Raw genomic sequence first — 18,322 nt, 5'->3', positions numbered from 1 at the left:
TGAATTGTGCAACAAGCGGATGAAACGAAGCTCGAATTTTAAAGCGCACAATATGACACAGTTGCGGTTGGTTTGATGGCTGACTGCGGGCGCCATTTATTAGATCATCAAGCGCGTCCAAACCGTTTGTGAGTGTAACATGTTGAGCATTTAATCATTTCGGTAAGTGATCGAACATGATCTCTGACACGTCGTTTTGTTAATCGTCTTTTGTATTATTTGGCTCTTTTTTTCTCCTCCGGATAATTTAATTTAGTATACGGAAATTGAATCGAATTCCATCCGATTGTATCGCTCCCATTCGAATGAATCAAATGATTCCTATTTAATCATCAAAGAAATGAAACAACAAAAGGGGAAAAACGAAATTCAAATGGAAACAAAGTTAAATCTCGCGGTAGACGCGAGAGAAGCGTGTTAATAACAATAAAATGGTTTAATTTATTGCTACAGACACACACACACTCACACACACATGGCGTAGGTGTGTGAAGAAAATCAATCTCGACAAGCGAAAAGTGTGCCTCAAATGCATTCCATATACAATGGCAATTGCCTGCCCGTCGCACCGCAAACGTACATTGTTCATGTGGGGCAATGTCGAGAGTCTTGCCATCCGACTATAATTAAATTTTATATGAACAACGCTCGCTTTCGTCGGTCTCTCTCTCTCTCTCTCCCTCGCTTGATCTGGAATGTCTGGCTGCTGCTACTGCTGTTGACTGTGTCGACTGTCGGCGGCTCTTGTTTTCAAGTTGCTTGCCAAAATTGATTGTGGTTTGCACGGTAAATGCGTGTCGGTGCTTGGTTTTTCCAAACGTATTCCTATGAATTCTTGTCGATTACCGTCGTTTTAGCACCTTACAAACAATAGCAATTGCAAGTGCTGCATTCGCTAATTAACAATTGATTTTCCGATGCTACGCTTTTGAATTGAGATCAAACGCTTCAATACAACGTGTATGGTAACTAAATCACAGACTCGATGGACGTTAAATACGTTGGGTGTGTGTGTGTGTAGACGATAGAATGAGTTTCTTGCTGCAAGTGATAATTAGTCATGAAATAAAGTTCATTACAATTGAGTGATTACCTTAGTATGTTGTACTTTTTTTTTCTCTCTTGACTTCTCGACTGTGTAAATTTGCTCAATTTTAACTCTTAATGAGTAGATTGCTAATAAGTTTCTCATATAAATTTGAAGAGAAAAAAAGAGCCGAAAGCGATGCAATTTCTTTGGGTTTTCTTCAATTTTCAAATGAATTTGTCTTTCGTTCGCTTCCCACTTAGAATGCAAACACAGAATCTCACCTCTAAACCAAACAAACAAATTCGATTGCTTCAATCACCGATAAAATCATAATTTCAATTTCAAAACTCGAGCCAATCGAATCATTGTGAAAAGGATGCTACAAAGTATGCAATGGAACACGAACATAGAAAATTGAATATGAAATGGCAATAAATTCTGTGATGTGTAAAATGTGCACGTTTCCGGTTAATAATGATAAATATCCAAGAGAATTGATAACTTGTCACTTATGAACATTTCACAATTTTTATCGCGCGTTAAAATTCAATAAAACGGTGGAAAATAATCGTCAATCGATTAAAGCTTGTTTCCTTCGTTTGTGAAATTGTGCGATACACTGCAATTTCCCATTATGATTTACTAACATGTATATTTCATTCGAATTGGCCACTTTTTCGCTCTCCAGAAAAGTGATTGTCTTGCTTGACTTGCTTTTAATTGAAATATGAAATTATCTGTTGTTCTTGTTTTTTTTTCTCGCACTAGAACTCATCATTTTTCAATTACAGCGATTCGAATGAAAGATTTTGTTCCAATGGAAATCGCTTAAAAACACCTTGTTTCAATCGATATTAGTATTATGATTTTTTTTTGATGGATTTGTTGTCTGTCATTGATATGGGGCAGCTATTTCACACCACCAAAAATTAACATTGCCAACGACGGAGTCAAAAAAAAAGAACAAAACAAACAAAAACAAACGTGAAGAAAACAGTCGTGATAAATAAACAATAGATGTAAATGAAAAGATGAACAGAGGAAAAAGAGCCGTATTGCCGTTTTATTGTACCGTTTGCGATTGAACACACATATTTATGAACTTATGCAATGCAAAACGGCATTTAGTCTCATCATTGTGGGCACTTGCATTGAAAAATTATTTCGCAGTTTAGTCTTTCATTTCAATTTCAATGATCTCGCTTCTTTTCTAATTACATTTGAACACAAATCATCATCGGCGCATTTCATTTTTTCGGACAGAGAGAGAGAGAGAGAGAGAGAGAGAGAAAGAGCAACAGCAGAGATAGATGCACAACAAACGATTACATCATTTTAATTGTTCTGTTAATTTTGAGGTCATTGTAATTGTTTTGCTGCTCGCATAGAATTTTGGCTGACACATGAGACACGCGAAAATGTGTATGTCTATATCGGATGCTTTTTTTTATTCGAGAGTCGAAAATTGAATAATTTTCGGCATTTCGACAGGCATCAGCAGCAGCAAGAGAATTGCTTGGTCTAGAAACCACAAACGGTAACATGGGCCTTGTTTTCTTCGCTAACGAAAAAAAACGCGAAGAATCTAGCTGTTACAATATCATCTTCCGCAAACCACTTACAATCACAAATGTGGTTGGGCAACGCTCGATGTATATTCCGTTTTCTAATTGAATAATAATTATTATTTCACATTTTGGTTTTTAATTAGCCGAAAATTTGTTTTTCGATTAAATCTCTGCGGTTTGTGTGTGCATCTCTAAGACGCGTTCCGGTTTATTACTCGCGCGCACCGTGTGTGTTCGCAGCACAATGATCTAGTAATGCCATGGATGTACAATGTAATATGCAATTGTTCCGCCCGAGCAATGAACATTCACTCGTCATCTTGATCTCACCTCCTTTTGCGTAGCAATCGGAAAGTGTCGACATACAAGCGACAAAATGACTAACCTTCGGCATTTCTGGGAACTCTATCAATTTTTTATTCGAATTGTCAATTAATTTTTCGAACCTTTCTGCAAATCCATCAAGTCCCATCACCGTTTTATTACTTGTGATTAAATGTCATCTTCAATCATCGATGATTGATTCCTGTCGCTAGTGGCGAGGAGAATGTCAAATTGCATCAACTGAATTACGCGGCCACGGTGGCATAATAAGATTGAAGACAGCTCAGCATGTTTGCAGACGAGGAATAGTTTCAATTGGCTGCTTGTGGTTAAAATGTCAATGAGACGACCAATTGGGGGACGAAAGTCTCGAAAAATCCACCGAACAAAAATATTCCTTGACTAAATTCTTACTCTCCAAAAACAAATAAAGCGCACGAATGCAGGCGCAGAGAAAACAAACAAGATTACCGTTTTTAAATGAGTCATAAGCCATAAATAATGCACATTTTGCACATATTTTCGCATACATTTAATTGTTCTCGTTCCAGCTAACAGCATTACGAAAATTTCATATTTCGAATTCATGTAAAAAATTACAATTTTATTTTTCAGAAATAAAGAACAGTCAAAACATGATTTCTAATTAAATTACAAAGCGTAATATTGCACAATACCGACCGGCTGAATATTGCTCCACACAGCGTGTGGTGCACCGCCAAAAGTTGGTTCCGTCGCCGCAAATGCTTTCCCAGCCATTATGATCGTAGTTGTCGTGCATTTTGCGCTGCCGACGTCGTGAAAAACTCTTCGGTCGAAGAATTTCGATCAAAACGAGAAGATAAATTGGGCCAATCAAGAAGGACACCACTGCAAGGGTTTTCATCCCGTTATATCATCTAAAAATGACAAGTGAGAGGCATTTTATTCGGCCACGATCCAATTCCATCATATTTTTTTGTCTTCTTCTTCTTGCACTCATTCAAATTCAATCTCGTCGGTGCTCATTCAGCGTATCAATGAATTGAACTTTCGAACTATTACGAACGGTTACAAGCCCGAGAGTGATCGTTCATGCTAGTGTGTCGGTTTGCTACGAAATTTCGTACACCGTGTACCTCACACTTCAACTACGAACTCTCTGCGGCTGCATCTATCGTTCAGCGCAAAAACCCATGTAGCGCGCTTGTTTGTTCATTTTATGCCCGCGCGCACCGTGTTACAATTCGTTTGGGTGGCGGTCGACTCTCGTGGGGATTACTATATAAATGAAACAATTGCCAGATTATTCATCTCATTTGAACATATCAACTCAAAAGTACCGCTCGAAAACAATCCGAATCCGAAATTAAATCATCGGATAGATTCAAACGGAAGAACGAAAACGTCCGTTAAAAAGTACATTCAGTTTTTCATCGTTCAAGATTCAGAAGTGCAGTCGAAAAACAATTCATCTTAATAAAATCATCCACCGGGGATTTTTGTGCCGTTTTCGTTTATTATTTCATTTTTCTCGCGTTGAATATTGCGTGCGACACAGAAATCAAGTCGTAATCGCCGATATACGATGATTTAACCGGAGAACGAGTAAATAAAGAACATTCAAATCTTGATGCGAGAATCCCACTTTTTATGCATTTCAAAATTGAAAACATATACAACAATTGAAAAGCAACAGAACTAACGGTGCGCCCTTCAGAGACTATGTGTTTGAGATAGAAATTGTAAATTTAGCAAAATTGTGTGTGAACGAATTGGTTTTGTGCGTATCGTTTGAGTGGAAAGGGTAGAAGTATAAAGTAAATCCAACCAATTAGGATCGGGTGATTGAAGTATCATTAAATTTAGAGCGAAATAGTCAAAATTCTAAGAACGAATTCTTTTTCGGCAAAAAATCAATTTGAAACAATTAAGTAAAGAAAAGTTTTTGAAAAATTGCCGTTGAACAATGTGGAAAATAATCGTGTTGGTATCAATTGCTGTTGGATTATATTTATTGGATATCGATACCGTGAATGGCGTAAGTATAACATTTCTTCCTTGGTTTTGAGTCTCATAAACTAGTTGATCTAAAATTTAAGAAACAATTTGTTTGTGCAAAGAATTGGAAATTGCCAACTGGAAGATTGAGATTGCGATGTGCATTTATGCAAAGAAGAGCAATCTTGTCTATTTCACTAGCAACGATGTGCTGCAAAAAGTGTTGCATATATGCGAAATATCTTGTTGAAATGATTTTCGTCTTGAAATTTATTTTCGATGCGCTTGAGAATCGAAGGCTCTGATTGGATTTTCATATCATCAAGAAGCAACCATTACTGTTACTGTTGCTGTTAGTGCCGCTGTCGCCGCAGTCGTTGAATGGAAAAATGTCTGGTTGAGACATTTTCGGTGTTACGGAATTTCCATTAATAACACAAAACGTCTATCCCAATATGAATGTATACGAAGCTTTTCACGCCAAAACAGAACAATGCGGTAAATTGTAATGCGAGGCGTACCGAACGATTGTTTTCCAACTACAACCACTTGTGGTGGCATCATACCCAAGATTGGCAATGATGAAAAATAATGAAAATTAATTAAACGTATTTACGGGTTTACATTGATTTAATACGTTTGGAAATTTGTGCGAGAATTAAAAATTCAGAGCGATGGATTAATAATTTGTTGTTTCTGCTATTCGTTTGAGCTTTTCGAAATGCAACCGATCGACGTGTGTTGATTTGTACGTGTGTCTGTGTCTGCATGCGGAGAAGAAACAAAACTTAAGAGACGCCGTTTGTGTGCGCGTAGATTGCTGAGGAGTCGAAGCACGTTGATTTCAATGCAACATGCGAATCTTACATTCAATTGCAGCTGACATATCATGCATCAGCACTTGCACTCATTGATCATTTGCTCAATATGTGTGTGCGAGCGCGTTTTTTTCGTCTTTCTTCCATTGCTCGATCGACGAATTGTTCGCCTTTCTTCGTCAGCCACACTGACGTGCACAGCCATCATTTTTACACGTTGCGAGCGCAGAAGATGCGCATATAAATATGTGAATTTAATTTGTTTCACTACACAAATTTAATTTGCTAGTTTATATGAGAGCACCGCGGCTTGGTTCCTGACGGCTTTTAGAGCGGATGAAATTGTATAATCGAAGTATACAAAAAAAATGATTATCATGTTAGAATTTGTTTCCTCGATTGTTTTTCTTCTTTTTTCTTCCATTCGTTTTCATGACGCTGTAGTATGCATGATTGTTGGTTTTTTCGAGTGTGTGTGTTTGTCATTGAATTGGCATTTGCGATTTCAGTTTTGTGATTCCAACGAAATTCGATCAATTTTTCCGCCGAACCAAAAGGTGCGTATCACGCATGTAAAACGCATTGTTCCATCCATTTCCATGATGTGTTTTCCCGTGCTGGAAATAGATAATTAGTATTATTTCTGATGGGTTTGTATGTAGTCATTTACACTCGACAACCCGATTTCCATACCAAATTGAAAGTAATTGATATTATGGCAACGAACTTTTATTTGAACAAATTGACGATTAATTCTTGACACTTTGGCGAGATGTAGTCGTCGATTCCCCGAAATCAATTTAAAGAAGAGAAAAAAAAGCAAGAAAATTATGAGGTGTTTTAAAGAGAGAAAAATAATGTCTGCGTATTTTAATGGGCAAGCGGCTTTCATTCAATAATAATTTTACGCAAAAAAACAACAATATACTCAAAGATGTTACGAATGAAGGAAAGAAAATACGTAAAAAAATTATATAGGCATTTTCATATGAATCACAGAGAGCAAGGGTTATGGTCAACATAACGTTAATGATTTTCAATTGAAATTTTTGGCAATTTATTAAATTATGATATACACATTACATCATCCATTTTTAGTGGTTCGAGAATATGTCGGATAATCATCGGCTACATTGTTTGATCATTTCAATTGGTTTTTATGTGTAACGCAATCGCAATTTAATTGAATTGATGGAAATGATCACATCAATTGTGCACAATGGGGGGAGAAATTTTCATAATAAACCATCAATCACATAAAAAAACATAAACCTGTTCGCGCCAACTCAACGCCGATTGCAATGTAGATGGATGGCAACTTTGAATCATCTGAATCTGCGATCATCTGAACCCCAACTTTGATAATTTATTCAATTGTTCGAATGGAGCACAAAAATCCATTTGAGGAAATGTGTATGTGTGCTTGCGGTTGTGCAATCATTGGCGAGCAGACATATATGTGATGAAATTAAAGTGCTATTTTTTGTTTGTTTGTTTTTCCGATCGATGTATGGTGGGTCAAGAGGCGAAGGCATTTAAAACGATGTAAAATCAAAAGAAAATTTACATAAAATGGTTTTTCTGCATCAGTTGCACATCTGAGGGAGTAAATTGTTGAAATCATGCTGCGTCTTACGCTGTCAAATGAACGCAGCTGAGCAGAAAATTACTTGCAGATTGATGTACTTAACTTGACTTAAATCAGTGTCAATTATTTCCAATTCACCTAATAATTGTTTATACATTTCTTTTTTTCTTTAATTCAACGAAAATTACATCAAAGAACCCGAACAGAAATACCTCTTTTAGTTCTGCGGGTTTTGCGATTTCTTTCTAGATTTAAACTTAGTTTTTGAGGAATGACAACGTCATATTATCGAAATCTAGTGTCGTTATGGCACTTTAAGTTTGAAATTCAGTACTTGGTTAACTTTCTTAAATTTTCTTCATTTTTTTCCAACTTTCAGCAAGTGGATGGATATATAGCCGGAATAGATTATCCGGCCTATGATACGGTGCCAAAGGGATTGTCATTCAGTTGCAAGGGACGATTGCCTGGTTACTATGCCGACATTGAGACGCGTTGCCAAGTATTTCCAATGAAAATTCGATATTTCACTTTCGATTTACTGATTAATTCTCTTTTTATTCATCGTTAGGTTTGGCATTGGTGTCTCTTTTCCGGCACAATATATTCATTCCTCTGTCCCAATGGAACGGTATTCAATCAAGCGTATCGCGTTTGCGACTGGTGGACGAATGTAGACTGTCCGTTTGCGGCATCACTTTATCGAAACAACGAAGAGTTGTATCGTGATCCTAATACGAATGCAGTATGATATACGAATCGAGACGTAGGTGGCGTTAGAGATGTGGTAGTGCTCTCGACTCGGAATTCCCAGCAAACTCAACAAAAACCGCAACAACAACAGCAGCAGCAGCAGCAGAAGCAGCAGCAACAGAAAGAGAGAAATGGAAAATTGATAGTGTCAGAACCGGTAATGCAGCTGCCAATGAAAACAATACCACCACCAGCAACACTCCCAATACAGCCCATTCAATTTATTACCCAAAAACCAAATCCAAATCCAATTCCAATGACTCCGATCTTTCCAACAATTCCAATCCAAATGATCAATGAACAATTACATGCAGCCCAATCACAAAATTCCTATCAACAACAAAAATTGCCCGTCCATATGCAAGCCCATATGAAAATATTATTCGATATAGTGAATGGATCACAGACGCCAGTGAGACGAAGAAGACGCAAGAGCAGACGACAACGTAAAGTACGCAATCATTTAGAGGAAAGTTCAAATTTTTGGCCAGATCGTTTGGTGTCGAAAGGCTCGTATCCAATAAAAACCACATTAAAACCAGCGCTTGGCACTGGCACATTTGGCAATGTCAACGATATCGCATACGCAATTAGTTTAAGTGGAAATAACAAAAGTAGTTTTAATCATAATAATTCAAACAGTTCGAATCGATTCAATGATTTCGATGTTGAGACGCGAAATTATAAAATTTGGAGCCCAGTTAAGGCGGAAAATGTGCTCGAAGCACCGTTTGCAACATCAACAAGTGCGGGCAAAACGCGAATGATCATCATCAGTGGCAGTCGAACGATCACCACTTCAACGGATCGCACCGGCAATGCGGGCAAACAACATAATACAAAACATCGAAAGGAATCCATGCAACAACGACCCACAGATGATGATAATCCACGAATGCTGTCACATTTAGGGGCTCCGAAGCGGCTCGATCACGGACACGGCCCATGGAAAAACAAATACAACATCGATTATGACAATAAATTAGAAGACGAGTATGAAATCATCATGAAGGATGAATAAATCCGCGACAAATTAGACAAATTCGATTTAATTTATTATTTCTATGTAGGACATTCTCCTCTTCACTACCTTTCAATTACTTTTTTTTCTTCTCTTTTAATGATAAACCAATATGTGTAAATTTGTAGCTTTCGAAGAGAAATTATTTAGATCGATGAAAATGACTAACATTTGGAATAAAAACTTTGGACTTTTCTTCTGTAGTAAATAGATGGATGAGTCTTTTATTTGTATTCAGATTGAATAAGAAAACTGATTGGGAAAGTTGACGATGATGATCAACTGAAAAGATTGAAAAAACAGTAGCAAATGCTAATTGGTGAAGCCTGAAAAATTAGGAGCACAAAGAAGAAACATCGAGGTAAGTAAATGACTCGTTTTTATTCATTTTCTTTTCATGGTTGTCTACATTCGGGAGATTAATTTTAGTTTGAAAGTTTTTGAAAAAGCTCTTCTTTGCTTTGCAGTTTCATTTGTTTTATCGTCATTGGTGTTTGGCATGTTCTGAAAGTTCTTCCAGCACAAGATGTTCGTGTCGCTTCTCGCAATCGTGTAAAAAGTTATCGGACGTGGTTTTGATTTGTGAATACTCTTTCATCAATGGTTTGATGCGATTGAAAACGGCTTTGAACAGTGTGTCGACGTTTTCTTCGACTGTTTCGGGTGGAATCGCTTTATCTTCATACGACACGAGATGCAAATCATGCAGAGGTAAAGCCAAAACTTCATTTGGATATTCTTTTCGGATCATTGGCCGCTTGCCATTTACATTACGAAGCAAATTGACCAAGTGTTGCATTGCAAACTGCACTTTAAACAATTCACCTTCGATTGATTTCGTTTTAACTCCGATTAATTTTCTGGTTTGCAAATCCAAACCGATTTGCTCATTAACATGATCGATTCGTTTAATCACTTCGATATCTTCATTCTGAACGCTATAGCTGAGTTGATCTTTAAATTGTTTCGCCTTCCCTATGCGCTCATCCATTTCGACCAGTTTATTTTCCAGAACGCCGATTTTCTCTTCGCCCGCTTTCAATTTCGTGAAAATATCTTTTACCGTTGCAAATAGTTCCGTTGTATTTGCGCAGGCAGCCGCATCACACAGTTGCTTTGTTTGATTGTCGACTCGTTCATAGTGCAAACGCAAATCGAATACGCTCGATGTTTCTCGTACGTATCGATCGGGTGCGATGGCAATGAAATTCTCATCTTTCGGCAGATGCTTGAAAATATTCCGTTCATTCTTCAATAGATCGCGTTTGTATGTGCTGATCGTGGTTTGACGTCGAGCCGCTTCGCTGGACATTCGTTTTTCCATATTTTCCAAATATTTTTTATTCTTTTGTGCGCTTTCATATGCTGGCATTCCCAATTTATTGATCGATTTCAAAATGTTATTCTGTTCGTTTACCTCACTTTCGAGAGAGTTCAAGGTGTTAACATAGTGTAACGACTCTTCGGTTAGCTGGTTTATAACGCTTTCGCAATGCCGATGGAAATTTTCATAGGTTTGAATTTGAATTTCGGAATTGCCCAGTAAATATTCCAAATGTTTGACTTTAAACTCTTCATTGGTTTGATGCGGTTCCACGTATTTCTCACGGTCTTGTCGTTCGGCCAAATAAATTAGCTTGTATTCATACAATTGGCACAATTTTTCTTGCTCGTAACGCAGTAGATCCAACATTTTGCGTTTGTCAAACAGTCGACATTCACAGTCTTCCATGATTTTATCGGGTGATTTCTGTGCATTAACCGGCTCATTGCGTTCTTTCAGCAAATTTTTTACCCTTTGAAATTCGACCGTTTTTAATTCATGCAATTTTAACTGTTTCTCTTTGACTTGTTGATCGAGCTCAGTCAGAAATAGGCGTTTCTCCTTCAATTCGGATTCATGTTTTGCTCGTTCCAACTCGAAATGCAAGTGAAATATGCGCTGAATGCATTTGTATTGATCGACCTTATCGGTTGAGTCCCACTTTAAATCTGGCCGTAATCGTGGCTTCGGTGGCCGATGTCCAAAGTAATTATACTTTTTACCGACTTTTGACTGCATCGTCTTCATTTTGTCAATGTTCCGATTAAAAGTGATGACTAAAATTTGAACTGATTTTCATTTCTATTCGGTTTACTTTGATTTTTTTTCGAAGCCATCAAAAAGCAAGCAAGTTTCTACAATTCACAAAGCAACTATTCAGAACAACAATTGATTTGATGTTGACATCAATGCCTACTAGGAAGAAAACAACTCGATCATATTTTATTTTACGTTTTCATATCAAATTCATTTTCAGCTCGGAATTATCACTCACACGTCTGATAAAGGTATGCCAATTTGATCGGTTGATTCATGATGTATGCTCGTACACATATCACTCAAACTGATGCACATTGAATTGTGCGAAAAAGAAAAATAACACAGAAGCAAATGAAAATACAGCGTACAACCACAAACGAGCAACAGTGGCAACAGCAAAGATTCAATTGCAAAGGTAGTTAGCAAGAAAGCGACCAGAGATAGAGAGAGAGAGAGAGAGAGAGAGAGAGAGAGAGCGAATATATATACGTATAAAGTGGCGAATACATCGAAACCATGGCAAGAAAATCAATGGAAAACAATGCATGATTCTGTTGATGAGTGTGTAATACACGGCTATGCTGTGCATTCACCAAACAGGCCAACGACCAATACAAAAACAGCATCGAACCAACCACGATCAGAAGTACAATCGACATTCAACACAAAGCACACAGCGCGCGCACGCCATGCATCACATCGTCCATACCATTTAGTCTTTTAGTAACTTTGCTTGAGTCAACATAGAAAATTTCCTTCTGTCGTGGAATTTCGTGATTTTCGCTCTTTTTTTTCGGTTTTATATATATGTGCACACTCACACACAGTATATTTGTTGTTTGATTTATTCTGTGTGTTATTTTTTTTATTTCAAATTTTTTCTGTTGCTGTTTTTCGGTAGATTTTTCGTATATCTTGAGTTAGAATTAACGCAAACATACGAAAAATAAAAAAAAGAAGAAGTAAAGAGCAAAAAGGCAGTAGAAAAATTAAAGGCACTACAAGTACATGATAAATATAAACGTATGTAATTTTCAAATCACAACAAATAATACAATATATTAACGAAGAAGAAAAAAGAAATCGTTGATACTATAACATTATATAAAGAAGAGAAGAAAAAAAATATTACTGAAGAGAGAGAAGACGAAAAGTACAAAACGGCATTAGTAGCCGTGGCTGTTGATGTTTAAGTTTATATATATATATAAATCTTTTTTTTTAAACGAACGAAAGATATAAAGTAAAAACAACTAGTTTGCTCTGCTTGTGAAAATATCCATAGAAATTAAATGGTGCGCGTTCGTCGATATCTCGCCTATTTGTAAAACATATATACGATTTGCGAGAGGGAAAATATACCGTCAATGCTTGCACGCAGCTTTTTAGCAACAAAATCTCTTTGTCGCCATTATCATCAACATCATCGTCGTCGTCGTCGACATCGTTGCTGTTAATTTGCACATTTTGTGTATGTGTGTTTGTGTGTGTGTGTGTGTGTGGCGAAGAAAAAGATTTGCCAGCAAGATTAAGCATCCGATTCGTATGTGTCAAATCGCGCGCTGTGTGCACTAAGATCCTTGCTTGCTGTGGAAAAAAAGACATTTATATGCATTAACATTTTTTGTTTGTTTGTTTGTTTCGTCGAACTGTTGTCGTTGAGTAATCGCTTCCGTTTCACGGAACTGACAAGAATTGCATGGACACAACAAAAGAAAAAAACAAATACACGTTGGACTCAGAACTGTGCAACCGTACGTAAGAGTTTTGGTTTAAAATCGCACAACGGAAAAAAGGAGCGACCGAAAAAAAAACAATCTATACTGAGAGTAAAAATTGAATGTGCGTTTGTGATATAAGTGAAATACATTGAACACGTAAATATTTATAAACAGTTTACAGTTTATTTTTTGGATTTTTCTTTTCGTTTTTCAATCCGATTGAGAAACGAATTTAAAACACTGCAAACGAATCACATATACGAACAAATCGCCGCGACAGTGGTAGATTAACAGCGGGCCAACTGAATAAAAGCGAGAAAAGAAATAACGATACAACGAATCGAAGCCACCGCAACTACAACAAAAGTCTTCAACAACTGGTTTTAAGCCGTTGGTGCGTATTTTTTTCCTGCGTTTTATCGCTGTGGTATTATTTGGGCCTCTTTTCCCAATCCGAAAAAAAGGAACTATTTTTTGCAATCATATAATCATAATCGATTGTTGGTTGTTGTTGTTGTTGTTGTTCTTTTATTTAAATGATAAAATATCCCGTCTAAGTTTATGTGCTGTCGTGATTTATATAAAGCATTAACGAAAAAAAATTTGAGACAGCCGCTGCAAAGCAGCTCAATTTCCCAAAAAAGGAAAACAAATACTCATTGGACATGTCAAACGACAGAGAATACCGAACAAAAGATTTTGCTAAGATGCTTTGATGTTCAGTGAAGGAAGAGAGCGAAGCAAATAAAAAGCAACGCACCGGAGGAAGTCGTTAAATTCATCGGTTGATTCCAAGCGGTAGATTGGAACGATGATTCTTTTCGATTTCGTCGTGCACTCGCGAATCAGCGTCGTAATGAGCGCGGAAAGAAATATATCGTTTTTTGTTTCGTTTCGTTGCCATTATGCATGGAATGGCTTTAGTATGCAAAACGCAACCAAATAAGAAATTAAAAGAAAGACAGAAAAAAAACGACGTAATACAACGAGCGCATTCGCATTCGTCAATTAAATTGAATCGCGTAGATAAATGATCGAACATTGAAAATAAATTGTGTGTTTGGGTTGAAAAATATAAGTAAATTCAGTCATAGAAAAAAAAATTTCACATTTTCTCAGTCGGTTGTAAAGTTAACGTTAGCAGCTACTGCTGCTTATGGCTGCGAGAGATAACAAAAAGCTGGTTTTGTTGTGAACAATTGCACGGACGCATGATTTTACACACGCATATTAAGCATTCGTCCAGTTTTTTTTTCGCCAGTTCATTTAAATATGCGTGAACAGCAGTGAGCGTTTTTTCTTCTTCTTCTGTTGTTGTCTAGTTTTTTCTCTTTCTATGCTCATTACTACATTTATTATCTCTATCTCTGGATATGGTCGGTGTGTATGTGCAGTGCGAAACGTTGAGAAACGATCTTTTTTCTCTTCTTCTTCTGCTCTTTTATTTTTATCATGAACATTTTTTTCTTCTTTCAAATGGTAAAATGCACTGTTTTACGTCTCAGCCCGTTAAATTTGCAATATTATCGTAGTTTATTTTTTGCTGCAGGCACATCACACCGGCATCTAATCTCTATAATGGCTATGTGCATGTGTGCGTCGATTGCATGGCCACACATCAAATATGTGTGTTCTCAATTTATGTACATGTTGTCGAGTCTTTTTTTTTCTTTTCTTGCACTTCTCTCTGCCGTGTGCTCTTTGAACGCGGTGTGTATGCTTTTTTTCTTGCGGTTTTAGCGATTCTCAACGAGTCAATTACACATTCTTACCCATTTCCTCCGCCCCAAAAGTAGCAATCATCTAAATAAGGGATACCAATTTATTTTCTACTATTTCTTTCTTTTTCGTCTTCAGAAAATGCGGCTAACCGCCTTACGAATGTGCAATGCACACGCTACCGTGCGCTCACCATATCACCTTTCATTCCACCGTGCGACGATCACCATTTAAGTCTGTTGCAATAACGGAACTAACCCATATACTCCAATCAGTGGTTGTGAGCGCAACGTGCGCGCGCGCGTGCATTACACAAGCCCGATAAAAGATGATTCGAAAGTATATAATCATTCAAAACAAATCCTATATTCGATTTAACAGAAGCCCCATTCAATCATTCAATTACCGATTCTGCAGTATAATTTATGTGCTTGGTGTAAGCGAAGTGCTAGCCAAACCCGAACTCAGCAAGTGACAGAGAGATTAAAGAAAAAAAAAGACTAAAGGCTCCAGCACACGCTCCACTCCATCATACTTTTCCTTTTCTAATTGATCAGGTAACAGATGAAATGGAAATTAGTTGTTGGTTTATCTCGTTTGCATTCGAGACTCGAGTTAAGCGGCGGTGCTGTCACTATCGTTGTCGTCGTTTGTCTCCGCCGCGCCACCGCTGCAACAGCACACCTCCCCAACCGATCGTTCGATCTATCGATCGCAGAAGAAAAATGTCATGTGCTTTGTATCGCACATATCTTTATTTTGCGTCAATAGACACAATTCGAAAGGGAAACCAAAATGCTATAGATAGAAGTTTTCTCGTCCGTTCGATGCAATACGTCAGAAATGTCGGTGCATTTAATTGCCCCGCTTCGACTATTTATAACGCATATATTTTGTTGTGTGTTTCATTTTTCTTCGCTTCGTTTTGCTGGCTCACTTTTTGGGCTCTCTGCAACATACACGAACTGAAATGAAAATAAATGCATTACTCCATTAGCTGGATTGCAGCGAACATTTTAGACAACTACTAGCGTCACTTCGTATATTCTCGTGTGTAACATTATTTTTATTGTCGTTGTCGCTGTTGTTGTCGTCGACATCGTCGACATGAAATCGTAAACACACGCAGAAAAATGAAATCGATGTTAAAACAGACGTTGCGATAACACGATATCGAGTGGCTTTTTTTACTTTACTTCTTCTATTTCTTTCCACTCTTGATGTGTGTGTGTGTGTGTTATTCGCCAGTTAACATGAACATATTTTTAACACAGAAACAACACGGTGACTGCTGGCCATCGAATACGTGTGTAAAACTAGAAAAAAAAGACTTTTCATAAACCAGATTGAAACGGAATTAGTTGTCAACCACATTGCACGTTGAGCTTATATACATTCGGGGCAAATTGAATTTCGTCGTCGACGTCAAGTGTTGACGCGAATTGAACACCATTGCAGACGACCAGTGGAATGCTCTACAGATCGATTCGGCGATGATGATCGAAAGCCATCCAATGGGCCGAATTTGTAACGATCTTCGCATAGATGAGTGCGTACACGCATGACACACACACAACATTTCATCTCGAATCTCGATTTCAAGAGTTTTCTGCTCCAATTTAATCCATTCATGTGGAAAACCATTGAAACGAACAAATTATCTACACTGAAGTAGATCACTTCATTCGTTTAACGAATCTTGTTTTCGTTTCGTATGCCCCGTTTTGGTCCGAAAAATACCGAGAAAACCATCCTTGTGTAAATGTTTCAATTTCAATAGTGCTTCGCATTCTTTTGTGTCAATAATCAAGGGTAACATTTGCCACATTGTCAGTTGTCGATGAGTGGTCAAACATTTGCCATGGATTCGGTGTCGTCGATAACAAATGAATGGTTTGGAGCGAAAATTTAATACAGAAAAGTTGAGCGGAAAAATGTCAAATGAAAAGGGATAGCTATATAGTTCACTATAGTTTAATATACAGTTTACTAAACAGCTATCCCTTTTTCGCTCATTCATCATCGACATTTTTCAGCTCAACTTTTTTGTATTACATTTTTGCTCCAAACCATTCAAATGTGAGTGCTATGAGCGACTATACTCAATGGAGCGACATCATTGTGCGTCAATGCCATAACGAGACGTTATTTCCACATTTCTATCGTTTGGATTCACACAGTCAAAGGTTTTTAAGTTATCTCTAACTTTTCAAGCTTCTAATTTATTGAGAAATATTCCTCGGCGAATACACCTTTTTCTCTTTCGCTCATCTCTTTGATCGTCCGATCACGACAGACGCGTGTTGTGAGAGACCGAAAAGAACAGCGGCAAAAAAAAGGTGAATAAAATAGGAGTAACGCCACCGATTAACAGATTAAAAATAGTTCAGAAACAATCATCCAAAAATAGAATGAAAATTGGCAACGCAACAACATATTCACACTTGAATTAATCAAGTCGAAAGCGTTATAATTTTATTTCACTCATTTTATTCGTTTGCTAGTTCATGCCTAGCGCAGATCATTGTTGTTATCGTTCGTTGTTGTGGTTTCACTGTGTACGCGCGCACGGCAATTGTTTTGTTGAGCTGTACAGTTATCGCTTTGCTTTGCGTAGACAAGCTCGATTTTGCTTTCGAGTCGAAGAAATACAATGAAAAAACACACCACCATCACACACACATACATGCATCAGAAGTGAGAGAAGTGCGCATTTCATCTCGTACAAGTTGACCGGCTTCGAGGTGGTGGCTTCTTTCAAGCCTATAGTTCAAGCCTAAAGCTCATTGTTTGTATGATTGTTTGTGTGTGGATTGTGCTGTACACTTTGCAGATTGCTTCAAATTTGGAGCTTAATGGCTAATCGCTTCATTGTCTATTGTGTACATAAATGCATATGAATGAAGAGTGTCGGTGTACATTCGCGTCCGTCATTCCGAAATAAAAGAAGAAAACAAAGATCAGCGGACACTGAGAGAGCATTGAAAGTGATTTATCGACTTCTTTCTCTTTTTTTCGACACTTTTTACAGCTCTTGTTAGCCACTTATTTCTATTTCTCGCATATGATGCGAACCATACTAACCATGTTGTGTGTCTAGTCAAATTAGACGGAAAATACAACACTTCAAACCATTTATGAGCCAATTCAAACGGCACTCATTTAATGAATGAAATTCCAATTGTTCGCCAAAAGCACGTTGTGCTGTATTTTTCCCTCGTTTCTCGTGCTCGCTTTTCATTTTGTCCATTTCCTTTTCTATGGTGTGGTTCACATGATTCGGAAGTGTGTAGTTTTTTTTCCTCTGTGTGTTTAACCTCGTCTTCAATTTACGTCGCATGAACCATAAATTTTTTGGTCACGCCAAGTGAAAACTGTATATTACGGTTGATCTGAACTGAAAATTTGACGAAGAGAGAGCCAGCGACTTTGTACGACTACGGAAAATCATTCAAATTCACACATAATATTCAGTCATGATTCAAATGTTGCGCGTCACATTTATAAGCACCTTAGAATTTTCTTCATATGAATTTTTTTTTATTATAAATTATTTTTGATGTGGCCGTCGTTTTCCACTTCTCGTTTATGCCAAGTCTATATTTAATTTCCGTGTGCGCCTTTTTTACACATTCGATTATGATTTGTCCATATTGGCGTTGTATGCTCCAAATTATTGAATTTTTATAAGACAAATTTTCAATCTTCTGTGTTTCA

General features: G+C 37.4%; 3 protein-coding genes across 4 annotated transcripts in view; 2 read left to right on the top strand and 1 right to left on the bottom strand.

Annotated features, from left to right (window-relative positions):
• Positions 1-4,210: 4,210 nt before the first annotated feature.
• Positions 4,211-8,076, top strand: LOC129577794 (U-scoloptoxin(01)-Cw1a). The gene is made up of 3 exons (XM_055465386.1): positions 4,211-4,942; positions 7,688-7,810; positions 7,880-8,076. The coding sequence occupies exons 1-3, from the start codon at positions 4,871-4,873 to the stop codon at positions 8,057-8,059; spliced, it is 375 nt and encodes a 124-aa protein (XP_055321361.1). The 5' UTR covers positions 4,211-4,870; the 3' UTR covers positions 8,060-8,076.
• A 1,379-nt stretch (positions 8,077-9,455) lies between these two features.
• On the bottom strand, positions 9,456-11,263 carry LOC129578075 (uncharacterized). Its single transcript, XM_055466158.1, has one exon. It carries the CDS (start codon positions 11,151-11,153, stop codon positions 9,567-9,569), a length of 1,587 nt encoding a protein of 528 aa, XP_055322133.1. The 5' UTR covers positions 11,154-11,263; the 3' UTR covers positions 9,456-9,566.
• A 630-nt stretch (positions 11,264-11,893) lies between these two features.
• Positions 11,894-18,322, top strand: part of LOC129579258 (uncharacterized) — a 36,094-nt gene continuing 29,665 nt past the window's right edge. The window contains exon 1 of one of the 2 annotated variants that reach the window (XM_055469132.1): positions 11,894-12,188. The gene's annotated coding sequence lies outside the window, so the exon portion shown is untranslated. Of the gene's footprint in view, positions 12,189-12,474; positions 13,281-18,322 lie in introns of those variants that run through there. The other variant, XM_055469130.1, reaches the window with a different exon arrangement.

This window comes from Sitodiplosis mosellana, unplaced genomic scaffold (assembly GCF_009176505.1).
Source record: "Sitodiplosis mosellana isolate CC-2019 unplaced genomic scaffold, AAFC_SMos_1.0 Smas_scaffold_6226, whole genome shotgun sequence".
NCBI classification, from domain to species: domain Eukaryota; kingdom Metazoa; phylum Arthropoda; class Insecta; order Diptera; family Cecidomyiidae; genus Sitodiplosis; species Sitodiplosis mosellana.
This window is presented reverse-complemented; position numbering and strand designations above follow the sequence as displayed.